Here is a 14,286-nt window from a genome sequence, read left to right as displayed (position 1 = left end):
CCCACCCATGTCTCCAGGCTAGCAGATCAGGGGCATGAGGGGCCACTGGGGAACCCCACTCCTGCAGGGACTCACAACTCAGCAGTTTCTCTGGAGAATGCGAGTGTGATCAGAAGCACACCAGTGCTGTGAAGTGTCTGCCTGCCTGACCATTGGAGTTAGGAGGTCTGCCATGCCCTGATTTCCATCATTCTGAGGAGGAGGTCCCCAGTGGTGCCTGCACCCACATGGTTAGCCAAGGTATGGCTGGGTCTCAGCATGCGGTGCTCAGGACAGCACCCAGGAACTTTCCCCATAGGGCCCATCCTTCCCTATAATTCTGAACCACTAGCCAAGCCCAGCAGCCATGAGGCCCCCAGCAGCTGTGGGGCTACTGTGCTCTCTAGTCAGAGACAACTCTACACATACACACATACACCATACACATACACACATACACCATACACATACACACACCATACACACACACACACCATACACACACACACACCATACACACACACACCATACACACACACACACACACACACACACACACACACACACACACACACACACACGCCACATCCTTTGCAGCCAGCAGGAATCCCTTTGGTTTTCAGAAACAGCTGGCTTTGTAGTCCAGGCTGGCTCCGACATGAGAATGCTCCTCCTGTCTCAGGCTGCTGGGATCACACCCAGACTCAGTCCTGTGTGGCTCAGCCCCACCCACCCTTCATCCTTTACAACTGACACAAGAGGCTGGGAATTGTAGCATTTTTAATTGAGCCCGATAGCACCTGCCCCCAAGTCCTGAGGGCATTCCCAAGCACCATGGATCCGTCCCCCCTGGAGCCCTAGCTCCTCCTGCATGGCAACCCCAAAACACCCTTTCCTCACATTCCACGGGGCCAACCTGTATCCCAACTCAAACCCACCCCCTGGGCTTTATCTCAATAAATACGGTCTCAGAACCAAAGCTGGGGCAGGGGAGCCCACAAAGGCTGCGACGACCCAGGGCATTGGAGTCACTCAGAACCTGCCTCGGCTGAGGCCCAGGCCTTAGGTGGACAACCACGTTCACCTACAACTGGACACTGTTTCTGGTCACAGCCACGGCTGCCTGCCCCAAATTCCCACCAGCACCCTTAGTTTTCATCTTGAACAAATTCTTGGTGGACAAGTGGGGGAGGGGACTCAAGCCTGGGAGCCAAAGCGGGGAGGTTTTTCGAAGATACACGAGTCCAAAGCAAGGCAGAATGAAGTCGTGGACCAGGTCACTGTCCAGAACCGAAGGGGCCGGTGTCCCCAGCCTGGGTTTGGGTAACCCGGGAATCGCGGGCGGCTTGGCCCATCTCCCTACGAATGTCGCCAAGCGCCGATGCGGGGTTCTCCAGCAGCCTCTGGAAGAGGCTGGGTCTGGCGGGCGGCTCTCGGCACTGGAAGGTAACCGCTGTGCCCGCGTCCGCCTTCATCTCCCGGGAGAAGCCGTCCGAGGAGCCGTCGAAGCAGCGGCCGATGGCGATTTCCTTGGCCAGCCGTGGGCTCTGGTCGGTGACGGTGTAGACACCATAGTTGTGGCCCAGGGCGTCAAGCGGAGCCAGCATGGCGAAGGTGGCGGGGTCGTCCGCGGGGGCGAGCGGCGGGTGCCGGGCTAGATAGTCCTGCAGGAGCGTGTTGACGGCCACGCGGCGGCAGCTGCCCTGCGGGGTCACAGTCACCAGTGTCCTGTCCACTTGGCGCTGGTCAAACAGCATGCCACCGCACTTAAACTCCACGCAGGCGGCCGAGGCGCCCGGGCGCTCAGGGTTGCGCACGCTGCGAGTGTCGCGCAGCCCATAGAGGTGGCCGCGCGTGTCTTCGTGGGTGCCGCCCGCGTTGTGCGAACGCACCATGTACTCCTGGGGGCCCTGCAGCCGCACCTTCAGGAAGCACGCTCGGAACTCCTGCGGGTTGGGCCACCAGGCCAGCAGGTCGCCTGTCCACGAGGCGGGCGCTCCCTCGTGGAATGGCACCACGTCGTACTCGTACTTGTCTGCCTCTACGCGCGAGAATCGGAAGTGACTGTCGGTGACCGGCGCGTCCTCGCAGTCGCGCAGGCGGCGCCACGGATACACGGGCCCGTGCGCCTCGGACTCGTGGCCCGTGCGTGGACGTGCAAGGTTCAAGCGGAAGCCGGTGCGCTTGAGCGCGGGGTCGTCGTGATCGGTGCGCTGGTAGCCGAGGCGCTCCAGGTAGGGCTCTGCCACGCCCACGGTGGCCGCGGTCGCGCGTGGCCGCGACGGCGCGGCCTCCAGCTCCTCGCCTCCTAGAGACGCGGTCACGAAGGCCGTGTAGGCGTCGGGCCGCTCGGCGTCGCAGAAGGCCGGCACGCACGCGCCGTTGGGCCCTGTGACCGCGCTGTCGAAGCGGCCCCACGCGCGTGGGTTGGCCGTGAAACCGGGCGCGGGTTCCAGATTGAGCAGCGTCACCACCACGCCCTGCACCTGCTCTGAGGGCGCGAAGCGATCTGTACCGTAGGCGCGAACCTTCACGAAGCAGCGGCGCCGCTCGGGCACGTCTAGGTTGAATAAGCGGCGCTCGCGCACCGTGAGCGCGCCCACGAGGAACGTGCGCTCCTCCCTGCGCACGCGCACCGCCTCCTTCTCACGCCGGAAGCCGCCTCCTCCCTGCTCAGCCCCCTCCTCCTCCCACAGGCCGGTCTCTGGGTCCAACGACCAGAGTGCCAGAGCATCGGCGTGTCCGGGCATGCGCACGTGGTCGGCGTCCACGCGCACGTCCGCGCGCGCCACGTGCAGCTGCTCGGTGGAGCCTGGCGCGTGCAGGTCCACTGCAAACATGCCATAGGTGCGCAGCGGCGCCAGCTCACCCGAGCTATCCAGGTAGCGCAGGTCGCTGGACGCCGCGGCCGCCGACGCCAGGTCACGAGGGTCCACGAAGGTGACACGCGCCTCCACGGGCCCCGAGTAGGGACGGCCGTCGGGGTGGTGGAAGGTCCGGGGCGGGAAGACTAGCTCGCCTAGCGCTGGCGCCTCCTCTGTGCCGCCCAGCGGAATTTCACCGCCCTGCTCCGCGTCCAGCAGCACTGCGGCCGCCTTGCGCAGCACGCGGATCTCGTGGTACACACCAGCGCCGCGAGGGTCGAAAGGCAACACGCGGATGCTGTCCACGAACTCACCACTCGAGTCCACGAAGGTCACCACGAGGCGCTCGGTGGCCGGCGGCACCTCGATGGTGAAGTCGCCCTGGTAGGAGGTGAAGCCGATGGGTGCAAGGCCCAATAGAATCCTGGCGAAACGCAGGGGCTCCCCAGAGTCCGCAGCCACCACGCGGCCTCGCACCAATCCCCTACGGGGCAGGCACTTGCGACAGCCACACTCAGCCACCACCTTCACTGGGAGCACATAGCCAGAGCAGCGGATATCTCTGCTCTCCAGGCGCAGCACTGAGCAGCAGCGAGAGCCCGCGTCCCCACAGCGCGGGCCGGAGCCCACGGGGCCCGGGCAGCGCGTGTCTGCGCACAGTCCCACGTCTAGGTACGTGGGGCCGCCACCCGGCTGGCCGCAGTCATCCGGAAGCTTGATCAGGTGTTCCTGAGGTCGGGGGTCACAGGCTGGCTGGCCGGGAGCTGGGGATTCCACACAACCAGGTCATGGGAGGGAAGCTGAGGTGGGAGGCTTGGGCTCGGGTGGGGCGGGACTGGACCACACTCACCGAGCACCGTGAGGTGGGCAGCGCGGGATCGCACGGTGCCCGCCTCGTTCCAGGCTTTGCAGTGGTACTCCCCTGCCTGCTCCTCACGAAGCCCCTGGAGCTCTAGGTGTGGCCCAGACCCCTGCTGGCGTCGGTCCAGTAAGGTCCCGTTGTGGAACCTGAAGAAAGCAGTAAGTGCACAGCATCATGGGGATCTTAAGAATTGTGGCCAGACTGCATCTGTCTCTAGCTGAAGAGTGGCTTCCTGGGGCTCAGCCTCATCGGAGCCTCTGCACTTTTTAGAGAAGACAGAGGCCAGCATTCACCCCTAGGAGGTTTCGTTTTATTGAGACAAGGTCTCCTGCACTTTAGGCCGTGTAGCAAAGGGTGATTTTGAACTCCTGATCCTCCAGCCTCTACAGGCAGGGCCCCACCAGGCCTGCTCTGCTTTTTCTTCTTTTGGCGACATGGTTATACACACGCGCGCACACACACACACACACTCTCTCTCTATGTAACCCGCACTACTACAAGCTCACAGCAGTCCTCCTGCCTCAGCTCAGTGCTGGGATCATGTGTTCATCATCACACCTTGTTTTAGAAGGCTTGGAAGTACCACATGGTACCACCCTATTCAACCCAAAGCTGGCAGGGTTCCCTGAGTTTGCGTGGACACTCACCAGGAATATTTCTTGGGCATGGGTGTCCCAGAGGCCTTGCAGCAGAAGGTCACATTCTGACCTGCCTCTCGAACTCGAGACTCAGGGTGCTTTACCAGGTACGGCTTCCCTGAGGGGGTCAGAGTTGGCCAAGCTCATGACCCTGCTATACCCCAGGGACCCCTTCTTCTTCGAATTCTCTCAGGGTCAGCCCGCCTCATCCAGTGCTGTCAATAAGTGAGTCACAACTTGTTTTTCCCCCTTGGCCTGGAACATCCTTCTGTAAGTCACATGTTCTTGGCTGCAGGGACACTCACCTAACTCTTCAAGGACGATGGTGACCACAGCAGAGTTGGAGGTGTTGGCATGGGCCTGGGCTGTACCAGTAGAGAAGCCATTCATCCGGGCACTGACGTTGGCCTTGCTGCCAGCGCAGACTCCAGGCACCCGGAAGGTTCCATGGGTGTCACTGGTGGCTACGGTGCCAGGTCGTGTTCGCAGGGAGACCCTGGCTCCTGACAGCGGTCGCCCAGATGGGGTGACCACCGAGCCCAAGAGGATGTGGTTGGGGCACCCGCAGGTGTCAGAGCTACATCCTAGGGGAACATGGGAGCAGCAGGGGCAGAGAGAACTCTTGGGGGGAGCTGTGCACTCAGTCAAACAAAAAAAAAAAAAGCCCTGCCTCCCGCCATTCCCCACCAACTTCAGTGTGGCTGGGCTTAAGTGAGTCTGGAGACAGGGATAAGTGGGCAGAGCTGGAACAAGTGTGAGGAATGTGGGTCCACAGATGCAGGGGAGAAGTTCCAAGAGGGGACCGAAGAGGCTGATTCTTAAAAGAAGGTGAGGGGTTGGGGATTTAGCTCAGTGGTAGAGCGCTTGCCTAGGAAGCGCAAGGCCCTGGGTTCAGTCCCCGGTCCGGGGGTGGGGGGGGTGGGGGAAGAAGGTGAGGACTCATCCGGCAGGAATACCTAGGTGGGGGCTGGGAGAGGGGCTGTCTCAGACAACATCTGTCTCACTTCCAAAGCTGCTGCTTCTCCACAAAGTGGAAAGTTCCAGTGGAAACTTTAGGGCAGAGGCACCGGGTGGGGTCCCCAGCACTGGCCACATCGTGCCCCCACTATATGAGGGCCTCACTGCAGCTGTCTGCAGACCATGTTTGTGGAACCCAGGCCCAAGTGGAATTTCCAGTCCCCTCCTGGCTGGCCGGCTGGCTGGCACCGGGACTGGGGTTGGGGAGGGGTTGGACATCGTGTCTGCGTGGGTGAGCAGGACAGGCAGAGACTGATGGCTGCATGCGTGCACCCAGAGTGTGCAACTGGCTTCTGTTTACACAGAGGGATGGATATCTTTCTGTGTACACCAGGGGAAATAACCCTTCAGGTTTTCCTGTGCCTGCCCAGCATCCACCGACCCTTCTATATAGTCTCCTTAGTGTATGCAAGGCTTCCACTTCAACTGGTCCAGCCCTCTGGACCCCTTTTTATGTGGGCCTCACCCCTGGTCATCCCCTCCTCTAGCCCCGTCCCTCCTACCTGGGCAACGGGATCTCACGCACTTCTGTGCCTCCTGGGGGCTCCCAGGACATGTGTCCCCAGATGAGCTTTGACAGCTGCGACGGCGCAGGCGACGGCCTGGCCCGCAACTCTTGGAACAGAGGCCCCAAGCGCCCCAAGCGCCCCATGCCGCCTCTGCAGAGCAAGGAGGGAGATAAGGTGGATCTGCCCACCTTGGGCAGCGGGCTTTCTGAACTTTGTGGGTTCGGTTGCTCTAACATACACTCTCCCTCACTGCAGGGGCAGACAGCAGTTCTGCACAGAGCTCACCCTCCGGGCGGCGGCTCCTTGCCAGGTGCGCTCCTGATTAGCCCTGTTGTTCCCCATCGGATTTCAATAGGATGAGGCTTAAGGCATCCCCTAACACCGAGCTGTTCAGGATGGGCGATGGGAACCTGGCATGTCAATGCACTACCTACTATAACCCGGGTCCAGCTCTTAGCAACTTCAAAGTTCGCTTGCTGACGGGCGTTTCTCCTCTAAGCCACCCCCACACTACCACCTCATGCACGCCCATGCCCTGCCATCATTGGGCTTTGCTCCTCAGGGTCGCACTGTGCCTGCCCGCCCGAGACTATGGGCCCTGCCCTTACCCAGTGGGCAGCGGAAGCGCACGTGGTAGTTGGAGCAGCGGCGGCCTCGCGGCTGCTCGCGATTAAGACACCAGAATCCGCGCTCTGGGTTGGCGTGCACCCTCTCGCCTATTGCAGCGGGTAGTGCCCAGTCCGTGGTGCGCGCCTCCAGTGCCAGCGGCCTCGGGCACACGCGCGCGGGACCATAGTAGAAGCGAATGGCTGCCAGGCTCTCGAAGTCACCATCTCCTCCCGGGTGGTCCACGTTGAACCACGAGGTCCACTCGCTGGCCTCTGCGGGCATCGCACGCTGAGCCCGGGTCCCACCTCCCTCTAGTCCCTCCAGCTTGGAGCCTTGAGGTCAGGGCCTCCAGGAGCTGTCACGTCCAAGGACTCCTCACTCTCCATACCCTCCCCGCTGACCCCACCAAGTCCAGATCACACAGGCGGGTTGCTGAAGTGACTCACCCTCCCAGTCCTCCAGGGCCGGCGAGGGCTGGCCGGGGTCTGGTGGCCGTCCCTGAAGACCCCTGACGGTTGCAGTGTGCTCCTCGGTGGGGGTGGCATCTGTGGGAGGTAGAGGAGGCACAAGATAGGGACCACTGAGAGCCCCCCCTTTGGTGCAACAGAGGGAGCATTGACTACCACATTTCATGGGGTAGACAACTGGGGACTTGAGAGGCCAGCTCTAGCCCTGGGGACTGCAGCAGCACCCGCTCCAGGAAGCCTTCCCAGTAGTAGGGCGGACCGTGAAGCCCTGTTTCCCTCCACAGGTTAGGTGACTCTGAGTCCCACTCTACCCCTCTAGGCTCAAATGTTCATCAAACACGGTCTCTTTCTGGAAGTCCCTCCTGCCACCTATTCTACCGGGTCTTTGTAGGTAGGATGTGTGCAGGGTGCCAACAGATAAGTCCCTGGTTTCTCTGGCCTTCCAAGATGAACTAGGAAGGTAGACAGGTTCAGACAAACCCCTTCTTCCTGGAGCCCCAGTCTTCTGAGAACTGGGACTGTCACCAACCCCGTGGTGGGGCAGCTACAACCCCCTGGCAGATTTAGAAACCTGAAGATTTACGGTTCAAAGCCTTGGCCCGGTGGACCTTCCTGGAAGGATGGAAGATCTCTCTTTCACCCCCTCTCTGGGACGCCCATGAGGTGTCGTTCACCCCCGCCCCCGTCCGCCTTTCTGTGCGCGGCTGTCCACCTCCGGGTACCTCACCTCGCGCTCCCGCTAGGTGTGCGGCAGCGATGCAGAGATAGAGCAAGGGCAGAGGTGACGACATCGCCAGGTCCGAGCTGCTCTGCGAAACTCTGGGATCCGACTGGGGCGGGCCTGGCAGCTGCAGGGAACTAAAGGGGCGGGACGCAGCCGCAAGCCACGCCCCTGTACAAACGGCGGGTCACCATTCTTCTATGCCTCCCGCGGTGCCTTGCCCTTAGTCTGCCCGGTGCCCGGAGTTCCCCCTCCTTCTCCACCTGGGTCCTGTGCCCTGTTCTGGGCTCCCTCTGGTCTTAAACTTGAAGCTGTTGGGCGTCCTAGGATGCTGGACGTTCTCTATATTGTCTAACTTCGGTCCTAAATACTGCAGGCCACCCCCGGCAGCCTGGAAGTCCCACTTAGGGTCTGCTCTCCAGTCTAGGAAAGTCCACAGCGCAGCTCCGGAGGGAAGTCCCCTCTCCACCTGCCCACCCCCTGGCCTGGTGCACAAAAGAGGCAGAAAGAGAGGTGTTGGAGATGTTTATTGGTGCGGGTCACAGTGAGGCCACGCAGTCGGTGCCAGTATATTTTGGCAGGTGCAGGCCAAACTTTCGGCGCACGTCGTCAGGCACGAACCTGCCGGCTACAAAGTGGTGACGTCCGGAGAAGCGGCCAGCGCAGCTCTTGGGCGCCGCAAAGGACACTAGCACATCGGGCTGCACCGTGTCCTTCGCGTCGCCGCCAGCCTCGGCATCCCAGCCTGGGGGCGGAAGAGGGGGAGCTGAGAGGACCTCGGGCCCAGGATCAAGTCTGCCCTGCCTCCCTCCACGCACGTGGGTAGCGGTCAGACCTGCTGACCGCAGAACCGCCTCCACCCTCCAACTACACCGTTTCCACCGCTAGCCTGCCAAGACCCAGCCTCTGCCTTGCGAGCCGCGTCTCCGCAGCGGTCAGGTCAGGAGCCGCCTGGCTCAAATCAGACCTTCCTCACCCACCTCCGGTCTGACCTCAGCCTCCCTTCTCAGACTAAGTCCCCACCCTGCGCTGTGACCTGAGACCTCCTCCTTCAGAACTGTGTCCCCGCATCCCCACTGGATTTGATTACCCTCCCCCTCCGACCTGAGACATCTTGGCTCTCTGACCCACCTCGTGTTACATTTGTCTGGACTGTACCCCCTCCCCAAACCACCAGGAGTTTCGGCTCCACCCAGTCCACGGACCAGCAACTGGAACTTCTCTCCTGCCTCAGGCACTAACCAGAGCCACGGGACCACCTACTGCCTTCCCCCCCGCAGACTAGATATGCCTCGGCTTTGGGCTGGGCTGGTCCTGGAGTCATCTAGCTGGGGACACCCCCACGCAGTCCCCACGGCAGGCTGAGCGCTGTTTGTCCCTAACAGCTCTAGCCTGGCAGACGTGTCCTCTGCCGAGTGAGCTCACGTCTGTCCAGCAACTGGGCTGGCGGTGGATGGTGCCTATGGAGCTGAGCACCCGGACCAAGGGGACACCGAGTCACTTGGGGAAGCCACTCGTATTGTTCCCATACCCAGGGCGGGTGTGAACAGGATGAGGCCAGACGCGGAAACTGAGGTCCAAAGAGTTGGACGAGGAAAACCGGGGGTGGGGGTGGGGGTGGGGAGGTGCAGAGGGGAGAATTTGGGATGGATGGAAAAAACAGGCTAGGGTAACCAGGCTGCCCCTGGGTGGCGTGCCTGAGGGGACGTCCAGGCTCACAAGCGGGATGGAGAGCCGCTTCAGCGTGGCCAGAGCGCGCGCGCAGGGCCCGCCTGCCTCCGCCAGTCGCACTCCCGGCCCAAGCACAGCGTCCACCACCAGCCCGTACGCGTCGTCGATGAGCCGCACCTGGGGAGGGGGACGGTGTCAGTGGCTACGCTCGGACGGGTCAGGGCAGGGGCAGGGTGGGCGCATCTGACCTCGGCGGGCAGGAAGGACAGGAAGGGGATGTCCATCTTCTCGCACTGCGTGGTCAGATCACGGTGCAACGCGTCGGCTGAACGCGCGGGGTAGAAGATGCTGGGCTGGTATTCCTGGGGGGAACAGGGGTTCGGTGATGGAGGCAGGAGGCAGCAGGACCCCAGCCCCGTTTCTGTCCCCCACATCACGGCCCTGTTACTCACGAACACCCGTAGGTGCCGGGCACACGCCAGCCCCACGGCGCCATTCTGCTCCGGGCCGCACACGACAAGCACCGTTCTCTGCTTCCGCGACAGCGAGGGCAAGGGGAACACCTGAGACACAGCACAGCAGGACGACTCGGTGGGGTTTGGGGGGGGGGCTGGGGCAGAGGGACGTAGCAGTGGCAGAAAGGTGGTCTGCATGTGGGGCAGGCAGACCGACTTCGCTCAGCCAGAGTAGGAACCCGGATAATGCGCCTAGTCCCAGTGTGGTTTGTTTACTCCGTATACCCTTAGGACACATTCCCACGTCCTTCGCCCAGCTCTTTCTAAAAGCTGAAAAGTGGGGTGATTCCGGAGGGATGTCCGCAATTCAGCAAGAATGGCGCCTAGGCCATCTGTCTCTGCCCCACCCCTGCCTTTACCTTTCGGTATTTTCTATCTGTCTGCTTTCTGTTTCAAAGATCAGTCTGTGCATAATTTTTGTTGTTTTAGAGGTCCTCACTCTAACTCAGGCTGGTCTTGAACTTGCAGCAATTGAACTTGCCTCAGGCCCCCAACTGTGGAGTTAGCAACTGTGAACCAAGTCAGCGGAAAAACTTGCTACCAAGCCTCTTCAGGGACCGTAGTTTCTTTCCTGAAACCCACACGGTGGAAGAACACTGGCTCACAAACTATCCTACCCATCCCACATGCTCACACTCAAACCGGGGGCCGTGTACAATAAATTGAATTTTTAAACTTGGGAGGTGCTTGTATTCCTTCCTTGGGCTTCTACGTGGAGGATCCCAAGACCCACTCAGTGGGCCTCAGAGCAAGCGCCTCTGACGTCAACAACCTCCTGTCATCTTGGGGGTGAAGGTTTAGCGGAGCCAAATACATGTAGTTTGCCCCACCCCTACCCCCCGCCCCCGCTTCGGACCTCATTTAGTCCACTGCGGTCCCACATTGCCCATCTTAGGACCTCTTTTCTCATTGGGGCATTTTGAGGTGTGCATATGGCGGGGATAGCTGGCAGGTAGATCACACCTGTGGGAGACCTGCACCTCGGAAGCTTCAGCCCACCCTGTAGGTGCCTCCCCCCAATTTGAGTCTCTGACACTCAGGGTTTGGGTTTTCTGGTCTGGTCTGGCGGTGAGCTCCCACGTCCTTCAGTTTCCTAATTCGAGTAATAGGTTAAAGTAACCCCGAGCAAAAGGGGCTGGTACCTTGGTCACAGCCACCGCACTGGCGTGCCCACATAGTTCCACCAGCTGCTGCTGCCCGAAGCGGTACTCGTCCAGTAGCTCCCGCTCCAGGGCGGCCGCCTCCGAGGTGCTGCAGGCAGAGTTGGGCAACACGCTCAGAAGTGCAGACAGGGAATAGAGACTCGAGGATGGCTGCCCAGCCCCGGCCGAAGACCCTCACCTTGTCATTACCCACGAGGGGGTTCCAGTGACCTTGAGCCCCAGGTCCACCATCTCTTGCCCAGTTTTCCCATCCCATAAGCATGGTTTGAAATGGCAGCGGCAGCCTGAGGCATGCGAGCCCTCTGGTGGTGAGTCATTCACTGGTGGTTTTATTGCCAGAAAACTGAGACTGAGCCCAGCGACTCAGAGATCAGAAAGAAAGACCCCCATGATCAGAGATCAGACCCCCGACTCAGAGATCAGAAAGGGAGCCCCCATGCCGCAAGATCTTGCTGCATAGCCCAGGATATCATCAAATCCTTTGTCTTCCTCTCTCAGATTTATAACCCCAAACCTTAAAAGAATTTGATTTCTGACACAGGGGCCAGAGAGGAAGCTCCAGCACATTGGAGGGGGCAGACTGATGAGTGTGACTTGACAACGTTTTTGAAGACTTCAGGGAAATTTAGCAGCTCATTCAGGAAAATGGGAGGGGGCCTTCAACTGGACAATGAACTTAAGATATCTGAACCAGGCTTGGTAGCTTACTCCTTTAACCCCAGAACTTGGGAGGCAGAATGGTGAACTGAGGGTATATCATAGAGAGACTTCTGTTTGGCTGGGTTTTTTTTTTTTGGGGGGGGGTTGTTTTGTTTCTCTGTATAGCCCTTACTGTTCTATCCTGGAACTCCCAAGGCTGGCTTTGAACTCAGAGATCCACCTACCTCTGCCTCCTGAGTGCTGGATTAAAGGGGATTAAAAGTGTGTGCCACCTCGCCTAGCATGAGACCCTATCTAAACACAGAAAATTAAGATATCTGAAACCAGAGAGATGGGCTGCTGGGCTATGTGGCTTTACCACCACTTGGCTGAGGACTGTCTCCAGCCTACCTCTAACAGAACTGAAGGCAAGAACAGATTACATGATTCTAGAGTCTCTGTTCAAAAGTCATTAGCAATTTATTGTTGGCTCTGGCTTGGCAGAACATCTGTCAAGCATGCATGAGGCCCAGGTTCCACACACAGCATCAGGGGAAATGATAAAAGTTTTAAGGAAGGAAGGGACAGCAGTGCCGGGCACTTCCAAGCACAGGGAGCCTCTGCCTGTGACAGGGCAGGCAGACTGGCACGGTGGACACTGCACTACAGAACCGGGGCTGGGAGTAGGACAGGGTGTGCTTGATGCTAACATCCCTCTTCACTTCCTTTCCAGGTGTGGACTGGTGGCGTGGGGTGCACACTGCCCAGCAGGCACTGCTGAGACATGGAGTACTGCATAACTTTCATCCTAGTGCTTGGGACGCCAGGCAGAGCATCCTAGAGGACGGGAGAAGCATGGAGGAAGGTCAAGGCAGGAAGGGAGAGCACGTGGAGCAAGTCTGGAATGATCTGGGGCAGAAAGAGCTGGGGCAAAGTTAGCACATGTGGGGAACAGGGTAGGAAGGGCTCAACAGCACACCAAGATACAGTCAGAGCTGAACTGCACAAAGCACTGATGACTTTCATCCCAGCGCTCAGGAGGCAGAGGCAGGCAGATCTCTACGTTCAAGGCCAACCTGGTTGGTCTACAGAGCGAGTTCCAGGACAGCCGGGACTACAGAGAGACCACAGGTACAGGGCAGGAGTAGAGGAAGAAGACGGAGAAGGCACTGGGCCACCCGCCCAGCTTCTGGCCCAGCCCAGCCAGCTTGTGCTCAGTGTAGGGTAAGGCCCAGACATAGTGGCACATCCTTGAATCCCAGCATGTGGAGCGTGAGGCAGGACTCTCACTCGTCCTGCTTAGTGAAACACTGTTTCAAAAGCTTGCTGGGGGCTGAGAGATGTCTCAGTGGCTAAGACCTGGAAGTGCTCTCGAAGGGACCTGAGTTCAGCTCCCAGCACCAACACTGAGCAGTTCCTGCTTCAGGGGGCCCAATGCACATTTTCTGTACAGACACCTTCACAGCAAGTACACAGACATGCCTTAAGAGTCAGCAAACTGATGGCTTTGTGATCAGTTTAATTCCTAGAACCTGCAGGGGTCGGGTGGAGGTGGATAAACAGCTGGGTACAATAAGTGTGCCCACGACCCAAGCACTATTAAGGGACAACCAGGAGCATCTGTGGACTTGCTGGCCAGTCAGTATAGACAATCAGTAGTCTAGGTTTAGTGAGAGACTCTTAAAAAACAAGGTGGAGGAGATTAGAGGAAGGCAGACCTGATGGGGACCTCGGACCTCCACTCACAGGCATGGCTGTGGAGAGGCTCAGTCCCACTTTGGTCTGACAGCCATGGGGGCTGCTTCTGCAGGGTAGGGGTGCTGACCTCTCCCCTGTCTCCACCGAAACTATGACAGCAGGGACAGTGAGCCCTGGAGAACACAACCAAGGGGCATCGCTGACCCTGGTGCAGGGTGGACAAGAGCTGGAGGGAGAAGCTGGGCAGCCTATCTGCCACTTGGGGATTAGTATTGGGGTTTCCCTCAACTCCAGCTCATAGGACCGGAGCAGCCAGGCTTAGATCTCTCTTCAGGTTCAGTGCTAAAGGGAACTGAGCCTGACAATCCCAAATTACTTCTAGAAAGTCAAGGAACCTGGATGCCCTCCCCACCACATGTTCACCTGGCGTCATGCATACATTCTACACCCAAAAATGTGCCAGGGGCTTTGGCAACGCATCATAACCCCCATCCTGAGCCTCCTGTGGCTCCCAGTGGCAATTGATAGTCAAAGCCTCTGTGTGACTCCAAGCCCCACACCATATCTGACAGTGAGAACCTGATGGGTAACTACGAGGGCTCGCTTGCCTGGATGCAGTTTCCCTGGCAACTGGCCTGGGATGCACCTGCAAGCTCCCAGCAGACCCTAGGCTCCAGGATCACCTGCCTCCAGCCTGCGACCCTGGCCACGACCCCATCACCTGCTGACCTGAGAAAGCGCCTCTCCTCCGGCAACTGGACAGGACCCGTGTCGTTGTGCACACTGCTGCTCATGGTCGCACAGGAAAGCTGCCTCTGCTCTGTCTTTTATGGGTGGCCTTGGGGGCGGAGCCCTGTGACTAGGTGCCTGCTAATCAGGAGCCACTAGGAGGCGCTGCATACAGCCATTGGCCAAAGCACAGGGGGTGACTTAA

At 59.5% G+C, this 14,286-nt stretch overlaps 2 protein-coding genes across 5 annotated transcripts; both read right to left on the bottom strand.

The window, feature by feature from the left end:
* Window positions 1-742: 742 nt before the first annotated feature.
* On the bottom strand, window positions 743-8,022 carry Cilp2 (cartilage intermediate layer protein 2). Of its 2 annotated transcripts, none has more exons than XM_006252902.5 (8): window positions 7,673-8,022; window positions 6,925-7,023; window positions 6,478-6,750; window positions 5,864-6,019; window positions 4,649-4,927; window positions 4,353-4,461; window positions 3,694-3,851; window positions 743-3,607 (listed from the first exon to the last, which is right to left on the bottom strand). In XM_006252902.5, the coding sequence occupies exons 1-8, from the start codon at window positions 7,734-7,736 to the stop codon at window positions 1,257-1,259; spliced, it is 3,489 nt and encodes a 1,162-aa protein (XP_006252964.1). In that variant the 5' UTR covers window positions 7,737-8,022; the 3' UTR covers window positions 743-1,256. The 2 variants fall into 2 exon arrangements, with proteins under 2 accessions (XP_006252964.1, NP_001100777.1); NM_001107307.1 differs by having other exon boundaries at window positions 4,649-4,975; window positions 5,864-6,049; window positions 7,673-7,736.
* A 153-nt stretch (window positions 8,023-8,175) lies between these two features.
* On the bottom strand, window positions 8,176-14,278 carry Yjefn3 (YjeF N-terminal domain containing 3). 3 transcript variants are annotated; one of them, XM_573886.9, is made up of 6 exons: window positions 14,082-14,278; window positions 10,995-11,103; window positions 9,790-9,900; window positions 9,586-9,699; window positions 9,364-9,514; window positions 8,176-8,411 (listed from the first exon to the last, which is right to left on the bottom strand). In XM_573886.9, the coding sequence occupies exons 1-6, from the start codon at window positions 14,144-14,146 to the stop codon at window positions 8,206-8,208; spliced, it is 756 nt and encodes a 251-aa protein (XP_573886.5). In that variant the 5' UTR covers window positions 14,147-14,278; the 3' UTR covers window positions 8,176-8,205. The 3 variants fall into 3 exon arrangements, with proteins under 3 accessions (XP_573886.5, XP_038950816.1, XP_063132000.1); XM_039094888.2 differs by having other exon boundaries at window positions 9,586-9,900; window positions 14,082-14,218; XM_063275930.1 differs by having other exon boundaries at window positions 9,386-9,514; window positions 9,586-9,900; window positions 14,082-14,218.
* Window positions 14,279-14,286: the final 8 nt, after the last annotated feature.

This window comes from Rattus norvegicus, chromosome 16, assembly GCF_036323735.1.
Source record: "Rattus norvegicus strain BN/NHsdMcwi chromosome 16, GRCr8, whole genome shotgun sequence".
Lineage (NCBI taxonomy): Eukaryota > Metazoa > Chordata > Mammalia > Rodentia > Muridae > Rattus > Rattus norvegicus.
This window is presented reverse-complemented; position numbering and strand designations above follow the sequence as displayed.